Source organism: Natator depressus, chromosome 8 (genome assembly GCF_965152275.1).
Source record: "Natator depressus isolate rNatDep1 chromosome 8, rNatDep2.hap1, whole genome shotgun sequence".
In the NCBI taxonomy this organism is placed as follows: Eukaryota; Metazoa; Chordata; order Testudines; family Cheloniidae; genus Natator; species Natator depressus.
In genome coordinates, this window is record NC_134241.1 from 31,788,305 (window position 1) to 31,816,093 (window position 27,789).

The 27,789-nt window shown below is 40.6% G+C and overlaps 1 protein-coding gene across 8 annotated transcripts in view; it reads left to right on the forward strand.

Annotated features, from left to right (window-relative positions):
- KCNIP1 (potassium voltage-gated channel interacting protein 1) overlaps positions 1-27,789 on the forward strand; it is a 780,527-nt gene that overhangs the window by 651,232 nt on the left and 101,506 nt on the right. The window contains exon 1 of one of the 8 annotated variants that reach the window (XM_074960689.1): positions 8,904-9,406. The exons of the other annotated variants lie outside the window; for them this stretch is intronic. Coding sequence (XP_074816790.1) covers positions 9,298-9,406 — 109 coding nt within the window. The 5' untranslated portion in view covers positions 8,904-9,297. Of the gene's footprint in view, positions 1-8,903; positions 9,407-27,789 lie in introns of those variants that run through there. 8 annotated transcript variants of the gene reach the window in all.

Here is a 27,789-nt window from a genome sequence, read left to right on the forward strand (position 1 = left end):
TCTTGTACTTTTTCAGGAAGTTTCTAGGAAATAATTTGTTTTCTCCCAAATACAAAACAGAAATATTTATTGCACGTCTTCCTTTTCTGTATTATTATTGGTAGTTCTACAATTTCCATCTAGGTAATGGACCAATACCATTGGCAGCATTTTTTGTTTTGTTCCTAATATATTTGAAAACTCCTTCTTGCTCTTAACTCTGCTGACCATAGATCTCTCCTTATTTCCCTTTGCTTCCCTTATCTATTTAATACAACTCCTAGCTTCCTATTTTATATTCATCAACTTTCACTTTCTTCCATTTGTTAGTTTTATTTTCTATAGCTACCTTCACTTCCCCTCTAAACCAGGTTTGTTTTTTTAATCAATACAGCCTTCTTCCTAGATTGTGACTTTTGGGGCTTTTAGTTAAGTGGTCTTAAACATTTGCCAATTATCATTTACATTTCTCTGATTAAATTCTTCCTTCCGGCTCAGTTGCCTTATAATTGTTTCCCAGGAGTTTTCCCTGGGGCAGGACAACTATGTGGTTCAAAACACTATCTAGCTGTTGGTGATTTGCCCATGATCACACATGGAGGCAATGGTACAGTAAGGAGCATAAGAAAGAACTCCTGATTCCTAGCTCTCTGCACAGCACAGCCAGAGAAGCATCCAAACTTCTGTGTTTTATCTGACCCAAACCAATGAAACAATCGTGGTTCACTTATCACTATGCAGAATGGATCCTCAAGTGACGAGAATAACTAGTAATTAGGCATTACTTCCCAAAACACTCAGGACTGTGCTGGAAAACAAAAATATGATAGTCCTGCCTAATTGGCTTGCAGCTTTCAAACCAAATTAATTTGTATTTGTGGAGTTGCTGTGGATTTGCACTGACACAAATGAGAATGAAATGTTGCCCATTGTCCCTAAATAGCTAGTGATTGCTAATACTTAAACTAGTACCCTAAAACACCAGATCTGCTAAAATCCTTGTAATTTTGCAGCTGTCAGCAGGTGTCAGTTGATAGCTTTTTATCCTCAAACTTTGCAGATGGTGGCACAAAATTATTTAGAATAGTTGGAGCTAGCGAGAATTGAGAAACTCTAAAAGGACTTACCCAAGCTAAATGAATAGGTAGCATGATGGCAAATGAAATTCATTGTTGAGAAATGCAGGGTGGTGCATATTAAAAGGAAAAAAAAAACTATTGATACACACGCCTAGGTTCTAGATGGATTATAATCACTCATGCAAAAGATCTGGGCATCATTTTGGCCATGAAATCCTCTGTTTCATGCACACTGGCAGTAAAAAAAGAAAACCAAATGTTAGGATGGATAAACTACATGGAAAATAATATTGTTATATTTTCAGTATTTTATATAATCTGATGTTATGCCCTCACCTGGAATACTGAAAATGATCTCATTACCCCATCTCAAAAAGTACAGCAGAAATAGGGTGTCAGGGAGTGGGGTGGGGGATAGTTAATTAAAATCATTAGAGCTATAGAAATATTTTCATTTGAAGAAATGAAATGATTTGGACAGTACAGTCGTATCAGCATACATGCAATGTGCCTCAGGTGGCATGTTACCAGAATTCGTCACCGAATTTGGTCTGCTGGTTGGATCATTGGGAGCATTACATGAATGCTGATCCACGCCCCTGACTGTACAGTGTAGAAAGGAGACTAATGATGGGGGATGTGCTAGAGGTATATGAAATAATGAATCTTATAGAAAAAATCATTCAGATGATCCTGTTTGTCCATCAGGGGAACATTTAATCAAACTTAAGGGTTGATTAAAAAAATACTTTTCTACACCACATGTAATTAACCTGTTAAAATCATTGCCACAAGATACAGTGAAGTCTTTTAAATATATATATGGATAATAAGAGCATCCACTGTTATCTTTGATACATTTAAAACAAAATAAGGAGTGTAAAACCCCCATTCTACAGAACATAAATCAATTACTAACTTCTTGGGCACAGAAACAAACTTCCTCTGTGGGAAGGTTGTTCTGCATTTGTCCATTGCAGGGGTTTTTGAATTTTATGATGCATTTTGACCTGGCTTATTTTAAGGACTAAATAGACTATTGGTCTGATCCACTATAGCAATTCCTTTTTTCCTACAAACTCCTTTTCATTGTACATTATTTTGAATGATCTTTATGTAAAACCAACATATGTTTCCAGGAAGTACATGTTTCACACACACAGTGAAAACCTTTATTGCAATTAATTGCAAGATTCTAAATGTTTATTGCCTGCAGGAGCTATTGTATGCCAGGCACCAGCAAGTGTATCTATCATCAAGAGATCTAACATTTTGAATGTGTTCATGATTTGTTTTTTACTCGCAGTGTCTTTGTTTTAATTTTCAGTTGCTGACAAACATACAGCTTTTTCTATTGAGTCTTCAGGGAGTTTAACACTTTCATATGTAATTGAAAATATCTGTGTAGTTTTTGAATGCTGTTCTGCAGGAAGTGTGATGCTATGGGTAGAACATAGGACCAGTAATTGCTGCTCATAGGTTCTAATCCCTGCTCTGCTGATTATTTTCTGTGTCAACTTGGATAAATTGCTTATTTGTTCTGTTCCTCAGTTTAACTGTCTGTAAAATGGGAATGTTAGTACATATCTTACAGGCATAGTTACTGAATATTTGAAAGCTGTTATAGAAGTTCAGAAAGTCTTATTGTTACAGAATATAATTAATGCCAGAGAGCTCCATAAGTTTGGAATCCAAGTCAAGTTCGAGGCTCATTGAATGTTGGGTTTTACTTGAGGCCCCATGAGAAGCTCAGATAAAACATCTATGTGTAGATGAGCTATACATTCCTCACCTCTACAGCTGATCAATATTTTTTCATCTTCTGAAGAAGATCTGACAATGTGCTTCTGTGCAAGGTCCTATAGGGAGCAAAGCTGAGCAGCACCTCTTCATCTTGTTTAAATCCCAGCACAAGTATATCTCAGTAAGAACACAGCCAACTTCCTGCTCAATTATTCCTGACCGTGTGAATGTTAAGTAGAAACAGAAAGCTCATCTTTTCAGTTAGTTACACCGGAGGGCCCGAGTACTGTGTGAGGAGCTGCATGCTGACAGCTGTCCGTGCAGAGTTGTTGTCGTGGGGGAAGCTGCTTCCCCATCCCTCTCTACCCCAGTAACCTCCAGTGGAAAGTTCAGTAGGGGTTGGATAGGACAGTTGCATGGTGCATATTTTCTCCCTTAGCAACCAGCAGGGAATTCAGCTTGAGGCTATACTTAACGGAATGGAGCACCTCAGAACTGTGAAACCCCCATTGTTGGGGCTAAGATGTTGTGGTGAATGTGTGAATCTCAGGCAGGATGGCTGAAATTGGGCTGTGTTATCAGGGTAAGGAGGTCTTTGAGCTTATGCAGTGTGAAGCCTCCACAGGCATGGTGCTGGCTTCAGATAAGCTCCAAGATCCTTGGGTTGTGGGAGTTGTCTCCCTCCCACAGTAGAACAATATAGAGGAAACTCTGATGGAACCCACTACTGATAACCCCAAATGTTGAAGAACCATGAGTAATGCCCCCCCAAAATCACAAGACCAGTTTACAAATTATGAGAGTAAAAAAAATCATTTTTTTACTTTCTTTCTGGCTTTTAAACTCTTAGGATGCACAAGGGTCACAATTTCAAGTTTTCCTCTGTAACCATGAGGGCTGAAAACTTTTTAAAAAATGAAATCTGAGATTCTCTTGTCATCACGCATCTTGTGGGAGTGGGGCTTTAAGAAATGCATCAAATGTCATGAAATTCATGACAGAATTGTGGAAGATGGAAATTCTGGGAACCTCAGAGTTTCCCACTCCTTTCTCTAGTGATCTGTATCCCAGTTATCCATGTTCCAGATTGAGGTGTAGGTAAAGCTGGTTCAAGTTGTGATCAGAAGCAATAAAGATACTGTCAAGGTTCCTTCCCCACTCTGAACTCTAGGGTATAGATGTGGGGACCTGCATGAAAGATCCCCTAAGCTTATTCTTACCAGCTTAGGTTAAACACTGCCACCACCAAAGTGTTACACAAAGAAGAGGGGAAGTGCCCACTTTGAAACGTCTCCCCCCCCAAAATATCCCCCCAAGCACTACACCCCCTTTCCTGGGGAAGGCTTGATAAAAATCCTCACCAATTTGCATAGGTGAACACAGACCCAAACGCTTGGATCTTAAGAACAACGAAAAGCAATCAGGTTCTTAAAAGAAGAATTTTAATTAAAGAAAAAGTAAAAGAATCACCTCTGTAAAATCAGGATGATAAATACCTTACAGGGTAATCATATTCAAAACATAGAGAATCCCTCTAGGCTAAACCTTAAGTTACAAAAAGATACAAAACCAGGAATATACATTCCATTCAGCACAACTTATTTTATCAGCCATTTAAACAAAACAGAATCTAACGCATATCAAACTAGATTGCTTACTAACTTTTTACAGGAGTTCTGACCTGCATTCCTGCTCTGGTCCCAGCAAAAGCATCACACAGAGAGAACCTTTGTTTCTCTCTCCCCCACCCCCACCCCCACCCCAGCTTTGAAAGTATCTTGTCTCCTTATTGGTCATTTTGGTCAGGTGCCAGCGAGGTTATCTTAGCTTCTTAACCCTTTACAGGTGAAAGTATTTTTCCTCTGGCCAGGAGGGATTTAAAGGTGTTTTCCCTTCCCTTTATATTTATGACAGATACTGACTAGAAGAAAGAGAGAAATTAAAGATTAAATAATGATCCCAGAGAACTGCATGTGGACAGTGCATAATATTTAGAGAAAGGTGAATAAATTGTAAGGAGCAATTTATACAACAAATTTCACCTCTCTTTGCATGTTGTCTATAAAAAGATGGCAATTTTCTTGAATGTATTGTGCAGAATTACTCACCATGCCCTTTCTGTGAGTAATTCTTGGGTGGTAGCTCATTCATCATCATTTTATTGTGTGCATTTGATATTCAAAAGTGGAGTTGTTTTCACTGGATGTGTAGACCCCATGTTATGGTTTGGCTCCCCGAATGGATGTGCATAACTCTTAAAATTGGGTTTCTGGTGTATGTAAGTACTCATGGTTGCATTTAGTGAAAACTCTCATTTAGAGGTGGGTGGAAAACTGTTTTCCTGTTACCCAAAACTTTTTGAGATTTTGAAAATTTTCCTGTCCTGCCTGGAGTGGGGGCAGGGGGGGAGACGCATACACACACACCGCAACCCAGGGTAGCTGATAGACTGGTGTTTAGGGCACTCACTGAGGATGAGAGAGACGTGGGTTTAAATCTCTGCTCCAAATCAGGCAAGGACTTCAATCTGGGTTTCCCACCACATCCAAAGTGAGAGTGCCCTAACCACTAGATTATTCTGTGAATGTTAGTATAATTAGCTTTTGTTTGTATGATTGGGAAGAATCTTTTTTTGTGCTAATATAGGTATTTCTTTGTGGATAAATGTATTAGTGAGCAAATTAGCATATCTGTTGTCAGTGAACACATTCATACCAGAAGTACTTTCTTGACTGCTGTGTACAGTGTACATTCAATTACTTGTAGGAAGTGACATGAGACAACTGAACGCAAAGTCTACTAGACTGCCAATAAATCTGCCCTACATCTTTCTTCTTTCCTCTGGCAGAAAGGAACCCAGCTATTTTAAAATCTGTGGTTCACATTCATAATCAAATATAACGATATTTTTGTGCAAAACAGGACAGCATAAAATTTTAAATATACTAAGAATGTCTAGTCTTGTTTATTATGTATTTCTCCTGAGAGACTCAGTAGCTTACTGATTTTTCCAGGTGTCGCTCCTCTTTTAAAATTTTGGCCACACAATCAGGGAACAGAAACTATAGCATGTGACATAATGACCAGTCATTCAGACAGAATATTGAATATCTAATGGGGTGGATGCTATAAACAGTGCACAAAACCTCTTTAGAGTAACTACATTCTTAAATAGGAATGGCTTGTATACCATGCTGATGAGCACTGTGTAAGAACCTGGATAGATGAATACTATTGACTGAACACTTATGAATACTAATAAATTTTGCAAAATCCCAATCTATTCATGGGCCATCTGTGTATGGGAAAAGATATATTGTTCACAACTAATAGCATGACCACCTCTAATATTTAATAATAATACTTTTAAGATGGCTTCTTTCGGAGGATCTCAAAGTTCTTTAAAGACCAACCCTCCCAACATCCCTGTGGGGTTCTGGTAGCACATATTTCTCCTGTCGTATCAAAGGAAAACTGAGGTCCAGAGAATTCATGTGAAGAAGAAGAAAGTCTTTAGCAGAGCTGTGAATAGACCCAGAACTCCCAAAACACAAGTCAGTGCTTTGCCCCGCAGACCATTCTTCATGGAGAGAAAAAGCCACCCCCTTTTCTCTTCTATAACATAGCTAGCATCAGAGGTCTCTTTTGTTCCAGAGGTAGTGTTTAAAGATGAAACCAGTTAATGGGTATGTTTACCCTGCAATTGGAGGTGTGACAACACCATATGTAGCCATAGCAAAGCTAGGTAACGTAAGTACCAGTAGCAGTGAAGATGCACAAGCACTAGTTTAAGCATAGGTTGTATAATACTGACCAGGATCCTGGGTATTTGCTCAGGTGCCTAGTCTGCACAGAAGTCCATTCGCCACATCTTCACTGATATTGGCACCTGAGCTAATTAAATTAAAGTCAGTTCAGGTATGATTGTACATGCAGCAATCATACCTCTGGTTGCAGCACAGACTACCCTTTGTTCTGTTTCTGCTCAGGTGCTTTAATTAAAGACTGCTTTGACCTTACTGGATATTCATTGGTCCAGACTATTACTTCTGGAGAAATACTGTCTTGCTCCGTTCTACATTTTTTCCAGTATTATTAAGTACCTATACAAATATCATAAAGAAGGTAGAAGCCCTGCAGTAAAGCACCATAGTAACACTGTGAGGCTCTATTAGCTGGACATGAACATGCTGCTTTGGACCCTTGACATGTCAGCTGTGTCCCTAAAGTGTTGTTTTTAAACAGAGGCAAGTCAATTTTTGGAGAAGCAATGAATGAGCAAAGGTAGCAGCGGTGAGGAATATGATTAGAGAGACGTATGAGGTAATTCCCTGAGCACAAATATGGGACCCAATGTTCTAATTCTGCTCCTGACTCATTCTTCGAGTCTCTACTCCTGTAATATGGGGATAATAAAATCTATCCGTAGATTTGTTATGAGACTCACTTGATGTTTATAAAGTGCTTTAAAGAAGAAAAGCACTCAGTGTTATTGGAGCCCTGCAATAATAGTCCTGAAAATTACCATCCCAGTCACAAAATTCTCCCACGATGGCGATGGAAAAAATATGTGACATCTCTACTCATTAGTGGGGGGCAATTTACCCGAAGTAGCCAGTCCAATAAAATGTTGGAAGAATAAGCTATAACAAACAGCAACATTATTAGTCTTGTTTGCCTGCCTGCAATTGGTGCCCATGTCAGGCCAGATTTTGGTCTACTGAGACTTCTGTGCATATGTTACAGAATGGCTAAGTTCACTGTGTTCCTCTCTAACAGATAATCCACAGAGTCTCAGAGCCTACTACAGCTATCAGCAAATGGTTCCTTTAGCTCAAGTGGTAGTGATGTTTTGAAGTCTGGTTCCTATGCTGATTTACAAGTGGTGGGGGGGGAGAGGGGATCTCATTGAATATGTCCTGACCTGTCACTGTGATACTTGGATTTTTTCCTGCTAAATGTCTTAAAAGCAGGATTCAGAAGGAAGGAAAGTAAGAGAGGAAGACAGCCTTTTTCATGTTTTCCCCCAAGCTTTGCCTTTACTTTCCACGCAGTACAGCAGAAGCAGTTGCAAAAAGCATTGGCTCATTCACCTGCACATCTACCAATGTGATATATGCCATTATGTGCCAGCAGTGCCCCTCTGCCATGTACATTGGCCAAACTGGACAATCTCTACATAAAAGAATAAATGGACACAAATCAGACGTCAAGAATTATAACATTCAAAAACCAGTCGGAGAACACTTCAATCTCCCTGGTCACTCAATTACAGAGCTAAAAGCGTAATATTACAACAAAAAAAAATTCAAAAACAGACTCCAATGAGAGACTGCTGAATTGAAATTAATTTGCAAACTGGACACCATTAAATTGGGCTTGAATAAAGACTGGGAGTGGATGGGTCATTACACAAAGTAAAACTATTTCCCCATGCTTATTTCCCCCCCCCCCCACACACACTGTTCCTCACGTGTTCTTGTCAACTGCTGGAAATGGCCCACCTTGATTATCACTACAAAAGGTTCCTCCCCCTGCCCCCCCACCCCCGCTCTCCTGCTGGTAATAGCTCACCTTACCTGAAAAGAAAAGGAGTACTTGTGGCACCTTAGAGACTAACCAATTTATTTGAGCATAAGCTTTCGTGAGCTACAGCTCACTTCATCGGATGCATACGTGGAAAGTTTAGAAGATCTTATTATATACACACAAAGCATGAAAAAATACCTCCTCCTACCCCACTCTCCTGCTGGTAATAGCTTATCTAAAGTGATCACTCTCCTTACAAGCTTATCTAAAGTGATCACTCTCCTTACAAGCTTATCTAAAGTGATCACTCTCCTTATAAAAATCCGTCACCTTACCTGATCACTCTCATTATAGTGTATATGGTAACACCCATTGTTTCATGTTCTCTGTGTATATAAATCTCCCCACTGTATTTTCCACTGCATGCATCCGATGAAGTGAGCTGTAGCTCATGAAAGCTTATGCTCAAATAAATTTGTTAGTCTCTAAGGTGCCACAAGTCCTCCTTTTCTTTTTGCGGATACAGACTAACACGACTGCTACTCTGAAACCTGCATTCGTAGGGTTATAAAAAAGCCCAAAACAGAACAGAAAATAATTGTTTGCACAGATTTAAAAAAATCACATGTAACGTTGCTGAGGTAGTCAATATAATGCTAAGTTGTTCAGGGGCAGAGTAAACTCATGGGAGAATTGCCCTGAGGTGGGAGAGAAAGTAAAACCATAGATTACTGTTAAATGCAGAAATTGCTTGCACGTGAGAGAGAGAGAAGAAATGGAAATAGGGGGAGAGGATGAGAAACGCAAAGAGAGAGAGAGAGACACACACACACATGAAGAGAGAAAATGAGCCAGATACTTACTGAGCAGCAGGAAGAAAAGCTTCAAACAGACGATTTCCCAGCATTAGATGTCTGCCAGTTGTTTGGCTAGCACACCAGTGGGTATCTGTGTGGTGCCTTAAAGGATGTGGAATAAAGGAGAGTCAGAGGGACTCCAGACTTTAGGGATTGTGGTGGTGGTGTGTTCTTCTCTGAAACTTTTGCACTACCTCGGGCTAATTGACTTGTCAGATGGTAAGAACCTCCAAGCTTTCCAGCTCCTATTTACCTTTATTTAAGTGTATTTCAACAAAATCACTGTGAGCATCAGCTTTTCAGTGCACTTATTTTTCATCCTCATCTTCATGCCTTGTAAGTCATATGGTCTTTAGTGCTGGAATTAGGCTTTGTGCTTTATTTCAAGGGCTTGTGTTAGCTTTTGGAATGTTACCATAGCCGAGGGGAATTTTATGTTGTGATTTTTGCCACACACGCTACTTTTCTTTTATCTAAGTATGATTTTTGTTTCACCCTCTCCTTGGGAACGATAGTCTCTTTTCGGGTAGTGGAAGCACTACTAATAATTAATTCATTAGTTTGGTATGGTTTACTAGACACAGTACTCCTGTGACTCTTGTGACCCGAAGAAAATAAAAACCGCTTGAATGTATGTAGTACAAAGGAAACTTTTTTGTGTGTGAGTATTTCTTTTTCTAGATTCTTCAGAATAAGAGAAACCAGAGACAAAATAAATTAAGTAAAAAAATAATGTTTCTCATTTGAAGAACTATTTTGAGGGGATTGGTCTCTCTCTGTCAGATTTAGTAAAGCAATATTTTTTCTATGATATTTGATAGGAACAGGCAAAGCATATGTATTTGAATTATTTAAGTAAATTTAGGCAATAACAGAGTGTTTTCTAACCACACAGTGACACTCACCCCAACGGTGAAATTCCTGAAAAAACAACCATTGGTATGAAACAAATAAGAATTTAAAAAAAAAAAAGAGGGAAGCCAGTAGTCCCTGGCAGATCTTTAGGAGTTCACTCATGCATAGATGATTAACACTGCCAAGTTTTCCTAACAGAGGAGCAGAATGAGCTGAAATCATAACAAAGACAGCAGTTTCTTGACAGAGGTTTCCTTTGAAATATGGGTTATGTAAAACTGTCAGACTATTTAGTGAGAAATTAAAGAAAGAAATACATCAATTAGTATTCTCCTTAAGTACAAGTTTTATCGTTTACTGAATGATGTTGGGAGGAAAGGCAGCATATTAATTTTAACTCAGTCATTGTAAAAATCACTGTGCTGTAAGATACCTGATGGGTAGAAAGTGTTCATGGATGGTTAACAAAATATAAAAATAAATTGTGACCTATAGAAAAGATTTTTTTATTTAGAGTATTAGAGTAGAAAATTTAAGTTACATGTATTGTCAATACATACATGTTTGGGTTTTCCCTATAACAGGAGTGAAACACAACAGCTTTAGTCTACACTTACATGAATTGAACTCCAATAAGGTCTGTTCCCCTCCTCCCAAAAAAAAAAGCACCTAACAGTAACTATCAATTTCAAAAGATACACTCACCTTCATAAAACGTGTTGGGGGGAAATGTAAAATGAAATGCGGAGACAGTTGCAGTGCTACCTGTTTAAGTGCAAGGACATTTCTATATATTCTTTCCAGAGCTACTGACAGTAAATCCACTTTTAAACTAGATTACTTACCCAGACCAGTCTCCGCAATGTTTCCCCAGGAAAGTCAAATAAGGGACAGGTGAGAAAGATGTCAAGGGTAAAGGGAAATAATAATTGTTAAAAGTAGCCCTGTTGTAGAGCAGTGCCAGTCCTCTAGTCCAGCTGTATCCTACAGTATATTGGTATTTTAGTGAGAAATTAATCCTTAATGAATTGCTTTCACTAAACAGTCCTGGATGCAGATTTCTAACCAATGTGTAACAGCATCATTCAGCCCATTCAGGTGCAGAACATAGCATTGTTGTGCCTCATAAATCTTTGCAGTAAGCACACTAGTTAGAACATCTCACAGTACTAATGGACTATCTGACAAAGTATAGGTGCACCATAAAATAAACCCCTTTCTTCTACAGCTTTGATTGTTGCTTTTTTTTCCCTTCCTGACTTTGGAATTGTCCACTTAGGATTCTGCAGGAGTCTGAGAAATGTATAGTTACTGTTCACAAGTTATAGGAGCTTTCCCTCCCTTTGGGGCCTGAATTCTTTGATCCCTTACTTATGCTGAGTAACACTTGCAGGTAGTTGTACAGATGTCACATGAGTAAGTATTGCAAAGATCAGGCCCTTGGAAATCTTTAAGTTCAGCATGAACCTTTTTTATTTGACCTGCTAGGTAACAGTGGGTAAGTGTGGAACATTATTATTATGATTTGTATTCCCATAGCATGTTGGGGCCCTGGTCATGGGGTTGCAGCGTAAATATTTCTAGCTTGTCTTTACATTCAGTGTAGATGATCACTGCTTTTGTTTATCTAGAGGCAAGTGATTCCATGTGCGGTTCCATCACTGTGTGTAATAGCCCTAAAATTAAACACTGCACTATTTAAGCAAACTGGCTCCCAGTTGCCTGAAATTGGTCATGCTGTTATTTCCTTTTAGAATTTGTATTATGCCAACTCCTGCAGGTAAAACATTCTTATTTAGAAACTACTCATTTGTGTTGCTTTTTCACAAGAAGTGATTGGATACCAATTCTGCATTAGGGTAATATGAGATGCTGGATTGATGGAGTAGTAACTACTGTGTGATTGGTAGTTCAATAAGTATAAAACACTTCTTAGAATTTCCTGCAGTTCAATATACATAATGCTCAGTATCTTGACTTTCAGCTTCTGTTTCCAAGTTCTATTTCATAAGTAAGGTCTGGATCCTGCAATGAGTGTTGTGCAGGTGGGTCCAAGCTCCGATTCATTGCATCCAATGGCGTTTGGCACAAGTGCAGAGGTCTACCCACGCTGAGCTTTGTTACGGGATTGCAGCGTAAGAATCCAGTTGGAAATCTGAGCAAGACTTAGACCTGCATAAAACTCTCTAACGAAACCCTAAACCAGGGGGAAGGCAACAGTTTCGTCAGAGATTGGCTTTGGGGTTCTGCATTCCTTTCAGCCTGAAACTGAAGTGGTGTGACATCCACATAACCGGAACCCAATAAACCTCCCTGTATAGAGGAACCCCTCGCATGATCAGAGCTTGCCAAATGCATGATGTTCATTTCACAGCATTTCACGTTACAGGTTTCACTGTTTCCTGTTGTGCAGCCTCTCCTGTGCTTCCACCTCATTCATAATTTCATGTTGGTAATACCAGACTTGCTTGCAGGAGACAACCAAATTCAAAAAGAATGAGGCAAGAGTCACCGATTAATTTCCTAGCAAGTGTGGGGATGCAGTCATAATTAATGATTCACATTAAATGGCATTCAAGAAAACATTTTGTGAATGTTATGGTAATACTTGGTTGTCAAAGGATCAAGAACTCTCCTCATAAGAGCAAGTGTTGACTATTCTAGAACTGTTTTATGAGTTTGGCTCTAACTCTTCTTACTTTGTTCCATCCATCAATCATTTGGATATCCTTGTACTGCTGATAAATTTTATTTCTTCTAAATAGAGAGGGATCCAGAGCAAATATGATGTGTGTTTTTTGGACAGCTATCAACATTGATTACATAATACCACCACCAGGGTTTAAAATTCTGAGAACTAAGTACTCTTTAATGGTACCACTTGAATATTGTGAATCAGAGATTTAACTTTTAATGCAGCAAAATTTGTTGTGAGCTCCACGATATGTGTGTTTCTGTCTGGTAGGGCTGTCTTCTTGGCTGTTTTCAGTTACTACACAGGAGAAAACTATACTGGTGACAGATTTCTTCTCAGTTAAATGGGTTGTGGATTTTGCTCTCTAAAACTGTCTCAGTGTAAAAGGATAGCAACTACTCTACCATGGTGCATGATTCAGCAATCTGTAAATAATGTATAATCAACCGGTGGAAGTCTATTGTTTCATGATGTTGTGGAGACAAATAGTTTAGTAGAACCCTGAAAAGAATTAGACACCTGAAGTATGTGACTAGGAATAGCATATCCTGTTACATTAGAATAGGGCAACAATATGACCATTCACTAGGGCTGTCCAAAAGTTCATTTGGAAATGTGAATTCACCATGTTTCAGGAGACATTCGGGTCTAGTCCTAGGTCCGTGAACTGTTGCAGACCAGTACTGTTTCAATTTGTACAGTCCTCATTCCCAGCCTTGGCCCCCCACTCAGTGACCTGCTCCACCAAACCTGGGACCCAACTGACCTTACCATTACTGTCCGTGGAGAGAATGACTAGATATTGGCCACCATTCCTGCCATCTCTGTTGGCCCTGGTACTAGATACTAAGGGTCTTCAGAGAGCACTAGAAAACTTTTCTGCCACTTTATTTCATCAAGGGATTACCAAGCCCCTTGTCCACGTCCGAGAGGCAGCAGAGGCAAGAGTTGGTAGGGTCCCAGTACCTGGATGTAAAGTGGGGTAGTAGAGGACAGTGCAGGGAACTCTGGGAGGTGAGGGGATGTGGGTGTACCCCTACAGATTTCAGTTCTGTATAACCTGAACCTCCAAGTGAAATCTGTGATGTTCAGTATCTCAGGGGAAACACCCTACACCTCCATGTTCATCCTTATAATATTATTGTGTGGTATCCAATGCAAAGTTTGTCATGTAGGGCAGTGGTTCTCAAAGCCGGTCCACCGCTTGTTCAGGGAAAGCCCCAGGCAGGCCGGACCAATTTGTTTATCTGCCACATCCGCAGGTTCAGCTGATCATGGCTCCCACTGGCTGTGGTTCGCCACTCCAGGACAATGGGGGCTGTGGGAAGGGCGGCCAGCATGTCCCTTGGCCCGCGCCGCTTCCCGCAGCCCCCATTGGCCTGGAGCGGCACACTGCAGCCAGTGGGAGCCGCGATCGGCTGAACCTGCAGATGCAGCAGGTAAACAAACCGGTCTGGCCTGCCAGGGGCTTTCCCTGAACAAGCGGCAGACTGGCTTTGAGAACCACTGATGTAGGCTGTTTTTGGAAGGCTCATGATGCACTGAGCATTGTTGTTATAGTAATCATTGTTATAGTAATATTATAGTAATGTTATAGGTTGTAATTTCATGTATATAGTTATGAGGCTGAGAATGTGTCCTCATGGCTTAAAGCAAGCCCAGGCAAAAGCTCTCCAAGAGCAGAGGGGCAGTTCACACCTCATCAGGGCATGTATGGGACAAACCCAGCCCAGCCTCACAGGAACAAAGAATGCTGGCCTAGGCAACAACAAAGGATCTGTTCAACTTTCGAGTGACTCACCCCCCTTCCCTTGGTCAGTTTGGGACTGCAATGAGGTAATGCTCACCTGACTCTGAAGGGGAGGGGGCAAAGCTAAGAGGGAAGAAAGAACATGATAAAAGGGAGAGACGTTTGCCACGCTCTTCCTCTCTCTCCCACCTCCATCTACAGATATAACCATAAAGCGACTGAAGTTCTGATCAAAGGGGAGAGCCTGGCTGAAGGACAACTAGCCAGCCTGTGGTGAGAAGCAGCTAAGTTTCTAAGGGTACTGAAAGTGTTAAGATCAACTTAGAATGTGTTTTGCTTTTATTTCATCTGACCAAATCAGACTTATAATCACTTAAAATTTATCTTTGTAGTTAATAAATTTGTTTGTTTATTCTACCTGAAGCAGTGCGTTTGGTTTGAAGCATGTCAGAGTCTCCCCTTGGGATAACAAGCCTGGTACATATCCATTTCTTTGTTAAATTTATGAACTCATACAAGCTTGCAGCATCCACCAGGCATAACTGAACAGTGGAAGATGGACCACTAGGGTTGTGTCTGGGACCAGAGATATTGGCTAGTGTCATTTGGTTGCACAATCTAAGGAGCAGCTTACATGCCAGAGGCTGTGTATGAACAGCCCAGGAGTGGGGGTTCTCACAGCAGAGCAGGGTAAGGCTGGCTCCCAGAGTTGAGGATTTCAGTGGCCTACCAGATCACCAGTCCAGGTAACACCAAAGGGGAACGTTGCAATCTGAAGGATTTTGCTCATTGACCCCGTGGCATCTGGCTTGTGTGTGTCCCCAGTTAAAGAACCCTGCCAGACTTGCTGACCTCCATCATGAATTCTTAGATTTCAGGTTGCAAATCTTTAACCAGCTGTATTATTAGATATATTATAGGGGGCTTAATCCTTCCTTTGAAACATCCGGCATTAGCCATTGAAGGAGACAGAATGCTAGATTAGAGGGTCTGTTTGGGTATGACTGTTACTGAATTCCTTTTTGCAACAACTATAAAGTAATTTCCAAATAAGGCAGTAGGAATCGACAGTTACAGGCCTGGCTTGCTGTGTGGTGATGCACACCTCGCTGTCTCCCCTATGGCGTATTGCAGTGTACTCTGCTCTAAGCCTACATTACGTGCAGAAATGCAAAAATCTTTTTCATTCCTACTGCCAACTAGCAAATTCCCTCAGAGCTTATGGTCCATGGACAAGGGCAACTTGCTCTTCAGAAAGCATATGGATATGCCTTTTTTTGTGATGGAAAGAGTCTAAAACAAAAAACACAAGCAGGAATTATGCCATGGCCCTTCCTGCAAATTCAAACATCACCACAGTTGGGATCCAAAGGAACCATGGGTATGTCACAATTCAGAATCAGATTGTGGGTTCCTGAAGTCCTTTTGAACTCAAGTTATTTTCTCTGGGGGTGTTGGTTAGACACAAGCTCCAGGTGATTGTCAGAGAATGTCTATTCTTGACTGGATGTATGGGGAATTTTTATGCATGCAACACACAGTGCATAAAGATAAGAGCTACAAGAGAGGAAATGGGAGCCTAGACTGAACTCCAACCCCCACTTTTGCATGTGTTATTTCAAAGAGCTTTAGAGAGACCAAAGGGAAAAGAGTGAAAGAAAGGAAGTGTAATCCAGTGAACTGGAGCTTTGTGTTTCTGTGACCCCATTATTTCTCCTCCCCCGTGTGTTTTGGTTTTTTTTAAGTGAGACATGCGGGAACCCTTTGTAGCACACCTAACAGACTCTGAGCTAGTGCTGGTTTGTGCAAACTTCACCATGGGAAACCCCTCCCTAGGGCTTTCTGCCCTGGATAGGGCAAGTGCAGTTTCTGTTGCTGCCCTCCTTCTGGGGATTCTGCCCAGGGACAGCAGTGTATGAGGCTGCACAGCAGCCTGCTGAAAAAGGCTATATCATAGATCAGTGGTGGGCAACCTGTGGCCCACGGGCCGCACGTGGCCAGTTAGGGTAATCCATTGGCAGGCCGCCAGACAGTTTGTTTCCATTTGCACGGCTGTCCACAGCTCCCAGTGACTGCGGTTCACCATTCCCGGCCAATGGGAGCTGCGGGAAGCAGCAGCAGCAGCTCCCATTGGCCGGGAAAGGCAAACCGCGGCCATTGAGAGCTATGGGTGGCCATGCAAATGTAAACAAACTGTCTGGCTGTCCGCTGGTGGATTACCCTGATGGGCCACAGGTTGCCCACCACTGTCATAGATGTACTGAATCAGTCCATCCCCCAACTACTCTGACCAGGTGCCCTCCCCAGCAGCTCACTTTTCCATCTTTGTTGGCCTATTATAAGCCCACCCCTCAATGTGAGAAAGGAACAGTGCCTCCACTTTCTGTTATCCTAGCATACTGAGAACCCAAGTGGGCCCTTGCAAGAAACTGGGGATGAACTTAGGCTCACCACATTCATACAAAGAAGGCTTTGTTAGATTCTTTCTAAGGTACCAATCACCATAATATTTAAGGACAATCTAGTGCTGGTAGTGGGCTGAGCAGCACAGGGAGACAGGACTCTGGGTTTAGAGCTGCACAAAATTTTTGGAGGAATAGTAAATTTGCCAAAAACTGCAGTTTCAGAGTGACTGAAGCTATTTAAGAAATTCAGGTTGAATTCAGTGAATAGTTTTGACTGAATAAAAAAGAAAAAAAAAATCAAAAAAGTCCAAACCAGTTCATTTCAACGTTTTCTAAATGAACCGTTTCAACTTCTTCTTGAGATATAACCATTTTCAAAAATGTCATCTCAAAGCAACATTTCCTTTAGAAAAAGTCATTCCAAACTGAACCAACAAAATTTTTCTGGTTTTTCATTTTGGTGAAACAAACTGAAAAAATTCAGTTAGAAACTAAGCGAATTATTCCATTCAGCCACCAACCAAAAAATCAGTTATTCACTTAGCTCTGCTCTGGTTCTGTGTCCCACTACGTTAGTTTCCCTGTCTGTTAAATCAGCGCAATGCTGTTTACCTCAAATGGAAGTTAAGAAGCTTAATTTTAATTAATGTTCATAAAGCTCTTTGAGAGTCTGAAATGAAAGGTGCTGTAAAAGTGCAATGTATTATTACAACAAATCCTCTGAGGTTGAGGGTGGTGGTGATCAGGGGTAGCTGCTTAGATGACCTGGTGCAGTGTGTAATCTGGTTCTCAGTTGCTTTTACTACAGAATCATGTTTATGATAATCGCTTGCTATAGTCTCTCCCCCTGCCTCACCCCTATAGTTCTTTAGTTAGTAGGAGGTAGAAATAAACTTTGATGTACCTGCTGACATTCTCTTGCTGGCTAATGCTTATTGCAACGCTTTGGGTTTCTTGGGTACTTCTGCGTCTTGTTTTTCTTGAACTTCATTTTTCTATCTGGACCTTCTTTTTTCTGAACCTGCTTCAACAGGTGAAAGGAAAACTACAATTCACAATACAAAAAAATCTCCTTCTGGTCTCTGTCTTTGAGAACAAAGGGGAGTAAATGAATAACAAGATTGGGGTTTTTAAGTGAAAAATAGCGTTCATTCATGCAGGAACCTGCTATCATGGCAGTTTGAGACACAGTAGTTTGAGGCACATGAAATGCAGCGCAGTATTTCACAATAGAAGACAGGCAGGAGACTCTAAAACTTTTTTAAGGTAAAAGTTTACTTATTTCTTGGGGTGGGGGGAGTTAACTGAAGTATAAACACTGTTAAACCACCCATTTGAGAACTTAACCAATGGTAAAATATGGAAACTTTATTGTAAAATACCTTTGAAATGAGAATTTTAAAAAACTGGTCTATTTAGCTAGGTAACTGTCCTACCTTTATTTTCCGTGTACTAAACCTCTGTATTTTTAAGGACTCTGCTGTCTGCTGTGATGGGCAGCCATTTTTTATTCAGTGCAAAGTGTTGCAGAAGAGATGCAAACTGTGCTATCCGATGGAGATTTTATTTTTGTTGTTTTTGATTATTTTGCTCTACAGTGTATCATTCTTGGTGAACTGATATGGTTCACTCCCTGCTTATAGGGGGGATACATCAATTCAGTCCATAAGGAACATAGTCTAAAACTCTTATTGTGACTATTACATCCCAGCAGCTTCTCTGGACCTCAACGTTTTTATGGAATGCCAGAGTGGGGCGAGGTAATCTAAGTTTTTTAAAGTTAAATTAGCCAGGAGGCTTTTCTAAAAAATAAAGCCACATACCTTACAACAGTTATGAAATTCTCCTTTCTCATGCATTCAAATCCTATGCCTCTAGCTTCAGCAGCAGGCTGGACTTCCTTCAGGAAAGTATCAGTGAAACAGTGACTGTAATTGGGATGCACCAGTGACAAGTATCTTAGAAAATAATATTTGACAATGCATCTAAGTGTGCAGGAAATGTTAGTGTAAGTGGTTCTCTGTGTGTGTGTGTGCGCGCATATATGTATATACATAATAACTCAGTTCTAATGGAGGCTCCTTAACTGTCCAGAAAAAAACTACATTAAGATAAGTGAAGCACTCGTGTCAGGAAATGCCAGAATTAGGGTCGCCTGTACAATCTTAACTCTTTGTGCATGTTGTCCTCATTACGATATGGTTTACTCATGATTAAAATACAATATTGTAAAGTATACAAATCAGGGAGAAGAGCTAAGGTTGTGCAGGCAACCTTAATTTTGGCATTTCCTAATCTTTGATTTCTCATATGTTCAACCTCGACATTCTTTCTACATAGATAGGTGTTCTGTATGAGTAGCTGGTGTGTGTATTGTGACAAAGCTCTGTCCTTGCCTCCGTGGGTCCCGCGTTTCCTGGAAGATTTCACTAGCCTCAGAGGCTCACCATGACCCTGCACATAACCCTTCTCTCTCTAGAGACAAGGGTCACAGTCTACTGAGCCATTTTCATCATAAGCCAGCGAGGGAGGTGAGGAGAAGTTATCCTTCCTTGCACAGTCTCTGTTGTCTCCCAGTCTCAGTGATTAATCAGGGGGCAAAGGTGGGGGGGAGCCCAGGCCCACCCTCTACTCCGGGCTCCAGCCCAGGGACCCTAATAGTATCAGCTATGGTAGCTGACCTTTTAGAAACATGACATGTAGAATTCCCTGGGTTACTTCCCCCACAGCAGCCCTCACTTCCTCAAGCTCCACTTCACCCTTACCTCAGGGCCTCCTTCCTTGTGCCTGATATGGTGTGTACTACTCAGCCTCTCCAACAGTGCAACTTCCTCCCACAGCTCCTGACATGCACACCCACCTGACTAACTGGGAGACTTTTAAGTAGTTTCAACCAGCCCCTGATTGGCTTCAGGTGTCCCAATCAACCTAGCCTTCTCCCTGCCTTCTGTAAGTTCTTAATTGGCCCCAGGTGTCTTAATTGACCTGGAGCAACTGCCATTTCACTTATTCTAGTACCAGGGATTTGTATAGCCTGGAGCTAATATATCTATCTCCCACTACTTTTCTATAGCCATCTGGCCGTCACAGTATATATGCACTTATGAATTATATTCTATTATTTAGCTGTTAGTTATTCTAGCTAATCACTGCTGGGTTCCTTTAATGAAATCTCTGGATTTCTCTCAGTGTCCTCAACTTTCAGTATTTTATCTCTCATATAATTCACTGGGTGCTAGACTTCATTAGACAGTCTATTGCAGAAACTGCCGAGGATTGGTTGGCTTATACCCAGCCTTGCCTGTTGCCTGCTGATCAGTGAATGGAAGGGAATTCTATGTGTTGCACATAATTTCCTGATTTCCCAGTCCTGGTGACATTTGTTAGCACTTGAGAAGTCTTTCCAGATTAGCTTTCGAAGGTCGCTTCTGGTGTTTAATGACTTTTCTCTCAGTTTCAGCTATGCCAAAGATATAGGGAGGGATCTGACTTTGTGGATTAACTGCAGAGTCACAGACCACATTTTGGGAACTTCATTTGAATTGTTCATACCATTTATTTTGTGTTTTGTTTAACCCTGAGGCATTTGGCATTCTTTCAGGGAAGCAAGTCCAGCCTTTTTACTCTTGAGTTTCTTAGACGGATCTGGTTCTGCTTCTATTGTAGGAATCTATACTGATTCAGTTAAGTGTAGCAGTAACTCATTGGTGCTTGCTTACAAAATGATTCATGTAGAGCTACAGTCATGATTATACTTCAATCTCTCATAATTGCATTGCTGTTAACCTTTCTATTAAAACAGTAATTTTCTGTTCATTTACAATGTTACTACCCCAAAACTGCCTTTTCAGCACCTTTATGTTCTCTCTGTGTGTACGTGTGTGTGCACACACCCTGTGGTTTCAAATCTGCTAGTCAGTGCAATCTTGCTGTTTTCCTTCGCATACAGCCAGTTGCTATTTAGCCTCCATTCTAGCTTGCAAATCACCTGCTACAGCTTTTTCCCACCATGTCCAATAAAATCAGGGTTCTATAGCTCTTTCACACCTGATGCCCAGATAACAAGGTATTATTTCCATCTGAGCTCATTGGCATGAGCTATATTGGTTTGCTCCATCTTCTAGAAATGTGACATTGCCTTACCACTTCTCATTCAGTGTGCCAATTCATAACTGTATGTCTCTTCTTTCTATCAAACATATGGAAATCAGAGCTCTTAACTGCAGAGGTTTCAATGCTTTTGAAAATCTTACAGTCGGATTTCCAGTTTCTCTTCCTTGATTATTCTCTCTCCCCAAGCACAGCTTTGCCTTTCTCACTTCGTGTTTTGAATTCTTATTCTTAGGCAGCACTAATGCAAACTAAATAGACAAAACTGGTAATTTTTAAATTGCATCCATTTCAGTTACTTGGGACATATAGTGCATTGATCTTTCTGACTCATTTAAGGTCATACTTTTGTTCAGTTTATCTTTATGGGGTTAGTAGCTTCTGGTCTGAACACTCAAACTTAATAATTCTGATGACATGTTTTATTACTACAAGGTGTAACTACATCCCTTTCTGACTCCTATTTAACTTAAAATGTATTTGCTGTTTCTCTAGATGTAAATCCTGTTTCATTGGCTTTGTGCCATGTTCTCCTCCCATGTTTTGGCTTTATCTTTGTTCCCTGGTTTTTGGTAAACCCATCTGTAGTGAATGATATTGTGAAAGTGTATAACACACTTTTAACTGATATTATTCCCAGCACTGCAGCAACAATGCACTGTGGGCCATGTACCACCTTTGATTCATGTGTGTATCCCAATGATCTGGCAAAGGCAGTATGTAGCCCAGGATGTGCCACAGTCACATTGTTCTTTGATTCACTGACCAGCTCAGAGCCATCAGTTCATAGGCTTGAGTATCACCACAGGTTGACTGATCATCATACTGCCAAATGGGAAACTTCTAAAAGTCATTTTACTGCCTGTAAATAGTATCATACGTATAACACTAGAAACTGTATTCCTCTGTTTAACCCCAGGAAGGACAAATGTGTAAAGCATAAGCAATGACAGGGTAAACTTCCTTGACAACATTGTTTCATCTCTATCTTGAAGCGACCATCTCTAGAAACTCTCTTCTGTTGTGATGCCACAGTGACAAGGGAGCTGGCCTACTGTGATTGCTGCTTTTTCATGCTTACAGCATTGACTCATTATTTCCTTATAATCCTCTCATCTGTCTGCATCCACCTGTTGTGTCTTGGTTTATACTTAGTTTGTAAGCTCTTTTGAGCAGAGACCGTGTCTTTGTTATGTTTTGTACAGTGCCTAGCAAAATAGGGTCCCAAATGCTACAATAATGAAAATAGCTGTAGTGGCAATTAGTTAATAAATAGCTTGTATCTATAAGTCCTTGTTTTAAAAAGGGATTTGAAGGAAGACAATGAGATCGTCAGATCCTTGTACCTCTATATGGAGCCAATGGAACTATGCTGATATTCCCTAGTGGAGGTTGTGGTCTTGAATCTTTTGCAACCATTCCTTGACCACCTGACTTGGGGGTCTATTCTGACTAATTGCACAAGCTTTTACTCTTAACTTTTCTTAATATCTATCCTAAGCTTTTTCCTTCTTTAGGTGCCCGCTGTAGTACCCTGTTCTGCCATCACTGAGACTGAGTAACTCTTTCTTCACTGATATTTTTAAATTAAAGATATTTATTGGCTGTGCATATGCAACCCCTGAATTCTTTTAGACTAAATAAGCCTAGCTTCTTCAATAACTCCCCATGTGTCTTAACTATCTCGTCTTCTACCACTTTCATTGTCCTCTAGATTTTCTATATCCTTTCTAAACTACAATATCCAGAATTGCACACTGTTTACCAAAGGTATGTTAGGTAGCACATTAACCTGTGATTCTCCTTTATGTGTATTCAAGAACAGCACTGGATTTCCTTCTTAACTGCATTGTCCTAGAAGCAAGTGGAGAGTTCACTCTCCGTTCCCACTGAAACTTTGGCTTCTCTCTTGAACTGAGTAACTGCCCAGATAGCTGCACTGTATAATTTCTAGTTCTAGTCCATCAGATCTCAACCTGAGGGTTGCAATTGCTCAGCCCGTCCCATATTGCTAGGTGGGAGGGGAGTCATTGTGTATTCTAAGATTCTTGTCTGAGAAACAAGCTATGCTTGTATGTGGTCCTGTAAGTCAGATTTTCATGCAATTTAATAAGTAAGGTAGAGGTACATGTCCATAACACATCCACTTAGGCGGCAGAATGTTTTCTCTCCGTACAGAACTGGGATTCAGTAAATCTGGATTCTGTTCCCAACTGAAGTTCACACTGACAGGGACCTTGGGGAAGTCACATGACCACCCTGTGCCTCAATTGCTCCATCTGTGAAATGTAAAGTATCTTGAGACCTACACATTAAGAGACCACTGTTCATTTATGCTTATACCATTTAAATGAAAGCACTATAGGAACAAAATGGTAGTTATTTTAATATTTATATTGTGGTAGCACCTAGGGACCATAAAATACTTTGATTTTTCACTGTATTCTGGTAGACAGAACTAATCACCAGTATGCAGTGGAGAAAGATGCGTAAGTCAAACAGAGCTACCTGGAAATTACAGATGAGGAAGAACTTACTTTTGAAAGAGCAAATTACTCATTAACAAATGTAACATGATGTAAAAGAACTTGCTTTTGAAAGATTATTCAGTGGGTTAGTGTGGAAATATAGGGTGTGGTGTTACAGTGTGCTGATGAGATGACAACATTGAGCTCTGTGCTTTCATCTGTTCCAATCCATCTGGAGCAGTGAAATAATTTACCCCATCCAAAGAAGACTGGGGTATGGATGAGAACTCGCTCGGCTGAGGGAATACTGAAGTAATGATGGTCAAGGGAGCAGGCTGACAAAATATCAAATTATCTGTGTACCCCTGATTTAGGGTGTTTGCCTACTTTGTTGCTCTGGTTTGAAACTTATGGCAGGTCTACACTACCACCTAAGTTGATCTAACTTATATCAATCAAGGTTGTGAAACAGACGCCCCCCTGAGCAATGCAAATTACAGTGACCTAAACGCTGTCTATACTGGGCTACTTCCTCCTTCCATGGAGATGGAATAATTAATGAATAATGGACTTTCTGGGTAGGCATAAATGATATGCAGATTAGGCACATAATACAACAGAGAACTAGAAATGTGTTTGTAGGTTAGTACACCCATAATAAAAAATCTAAGCATGACATCCTATAGGAAATGTCAGACAGGCTATCATTTTAAGCTTAACATGTCCACAACTGCATTCTGTGTCTTCCTTTCTGAACCCATGCCGTTCTTTCTTTCTTTCTTTCTTTCTTTCTTTCTTTCTTTCTTTCTCCATCATGGTTGAAAACTCAGGCCTGAAACATGGTTATCCTCTTTGACTATGCCCTCTCTAGAACATCCAGGCCATGTCCAACTCTTGCCATTTCTTCATCCATAAGATTTCTATGATGGGCCTTTTCTCTCTGTCTGCACCCCTAGAATCCAAGCCCTCATCACTTCCTGCCTTGACTGCTCCAACCAATTTTTCTCTGACATTCTCCTCTCTTCCATCAGGTATGTCCCAAATACTGCTGCCAAGGTCATGTTTCTGTCCCGGCATTCTTAGAGTTGCCTGGAAAAGCAGAATTCCATCTTGCGAAAAATTTTAAGGTTTCCGAATTTGTATTCCTTCCAATATGGAATGAAAAAGAGACCTGAGATTTGTCATGCAAGGAAGAGGCAGAGAAACTGACCCTGGCTCCAAAATAGCCCAGTGGTTAGGGCATGCACCTGGTATTTGGCAAATGCAGGTTCAAGTCCCTGCTCTAAATCAGTCAGAATGGGAACTTGAACCATCTCCCCATACTACAGGTGAATAGATGCCCTAGCCACTGGGCTTTTAACTACTGTGCGGTGTCTCTCTCTTTTTCTTTCCTGATAAAGTTTGTCAAAAGGGATATGTTTCTGCCAAAAGTTTTGGTTTTGATGAATCAACATTTTCCAATGAAAAAAAATTTTTAGTTAAAAATGTCTTGGCTAGCTCTAGTAATTCTAGCCATGTCACTCCATACATAGGCCCCTTGTCAAGGTTCCTTCCCCACTCTGAACTCTAGGGTGGGGACCTGCATGAAAGACCCCCTAAGCTTATTCTTACCAGCTTAGGTTAAAACTTCTCCAAGGCACAGACTTTTTTTCTTGCCTTTGGAAGCAGCTTAGGTTAAAAACCTGATACGCTGCCTGCACCAAGCGATTTAAACAAAAAACAGGGAAAGAGACCACTTGGAGACATTTTCCCCCAAAATATCCCCCCAAGCCCTACACCCCCTTTCCTGGGGAAGGCTTGATAATAATATCCTCACCAATTGGTACAGGTGAACACAGACCCAAACCCTTGGATCTTAAGAACGATGAAAAATCAATCAGGTTCTTAAAAGAAGAATTTTATTTAAAGAAAAGGTAAAAGAATCACCTCTGTAAAATCAGGATGGTAAATACTTTACAGGGTAATTAGATTCAAAACATAGAGAATCCCTCTAGGCAAAACCTTAAGTTACAAAAAGACACAAAAACAGGAATACACATTCCCTCCAGCACAGCGAATTTCACAAGCCAACAAGAAACCAAAAGAAAATCTAACACATTTTCTAGCTAGATTACTTACTAACTTTACAGGAGTTGGAAGGCTTGCATTCTTGATCTGTTTCCGGCAAAGGTATCACACAGACAGACCAAACCCTTTGTCCCCCCTCCAGATTTGAAAGTGTCTTGTCCCCTTATTGGTCATTTTGGGTCAGGTGCCAGCGAGGTTACCTTAGCTTTTTAACTCTTTACAGGTGAAAGAATTTTGCCTCTGGCCAGGAGGGATTTTATAGCACTGTATACAGAAAGGTGGTTACCCTTCCCTTTATATTTATGACACCCCTTTAAATCCCTCCACTGACTCTTCTCCACAATGCAACATGAGCTTCTTGTTCTTTCCTTTTGAGCCCTTTATAGCTGAATCCCTCCCTACTAATCCATTCCTGCATTGCACCTCCATCCCCACAATGATGCCAGCCTCCATCGTCTGTTTTGCCATGGTTTCCGTGAACACTTTTGTCTTTACTTCAGTTTTGCCTCTTATATGTGGAACACTATTCTTGCACAATGCAGCAAATCCTGACCTGCTTTAATTCCTCTCAAGAGCCATCAATACTGAGTTGCCTACAGGGAACTGCTAATAACAGCTAGGTAAATGCCCAGTAGGGAGTCCTGATATGTAACTTGTTGGGCCAGTGTAAACATATTCTCAGCACAGTTTCTCATTCTTCCCCTCATTCCTTCAGTTTGTTTGTTACACATGTTTTGGGGTCTTGTCTTGACTTTATTCTGCAAGCTTTTGGAGCAGGGTCCTTCTTTTACCCCATTCAGTATCTAGAACACTTGGGACTTTGGACACTATCATGATGCAATTTTTTTTAATATATTTATCTGCCTGAAAGATACCAAAGTATTTTGTAAGCGTCTCTACATGTCACCTACCCCTAACATGTATCACCTCTGGATGAAGATCACAGCACACAACAATAGGTTTATGGAAAAGCTCTATAGAATTCAATGAAAAAATCTATTTCTGCTATAGAATTCTACAGGATGGCTTTAAAAACCGTAGGAGAGTTATCATTCTGTAAGTATGTGACCGAATGCACCCCTGTATTCACACCCTACACACTGTAAAGCATCATTTGAAAATAAATAACTCACTGGTCCATAATATCATTGTGAAATGTATGTAGCCATGTTGTATGTAAAGTTATGAAATCCCACCCCTGCATATAATGTTAAAAGGACCTCTTCAAACTCACATAGCCCCAATTAGGCATACCTAATCAAGCAAGTCTTAAACAAAGGGATGTATGTTTACCTCAATTTCCATATAAGCTATAAAGAGTCCTCACACAGTGTAAGAGAAAAGAATGGAGACAAAGAAAATCTGCATCTCAGCACACACAGGTGAAAGAAAACAGCATGAAGCATCTTTCCTACTAGATACCAGGTCTTCTGCTCAGCTGGATAGAACTTTATAGTGGGGCCTGAACTATAAAAGTGAGGGGCAAACACCCGAAGGGATCTCTCTCCCTGTCTATCCCCCTCGTTACATCTAAGAAGACAAAAGAAACAACCATTGGATTTTGGATGAGGAGTCCTGACCTGAAAAGATTGGTCAGTAATGTTAGAAGGATGTCATAAGGACTTTGAATCAAGCATAGTTTAAGTTAGGCACTAGGAAGCGTTTTATCTTTATTTTTCATATAGCCATTTCTAATACTTATGCCTCACTACTTATACTCACCTAAAATCTATCTCTTTATAGTTCAACTTGTTTTATTCTTTAATTGAAATTAATCTGTGTATTGGTAAGTTAAATTGCCTGGGTAACTCCATTTAAGGTGGCAAGTTGTTGTGAATTGTTCCCTTTAAAGGAACAACAGGCTTAATGTTTCTGGACTGTTCAGGAAAGGGCTGGACAGTACAGAAAATATATTTTGGGGGGGAAACCCAGGACTGGGACTGTGTTGAGGTTACCCTGCAGCAGTAATCGAGGCTGGTAAAAGCTGGAGTATGACCCACATGTGGCTGGTAGCCTGAAGTTATACACGCTCACTCACTCACTGAGGATGTGGCTTGCATGCTGGAAGGCTGTTTGCGAGCAACCCAGATGGGAGCTACTGCAGCAAGGCATTGTAAGGCAACCAAGGTTGCAGGGATGACACAGCCTTCCACTCATCTGGAATCCATGGGAATGTCACAATGCAATATTGTATGTTTTAGAGTGCTTACGCTAGAATTGTTTTCAAGTCTATAAACACTATGGAATTTAAG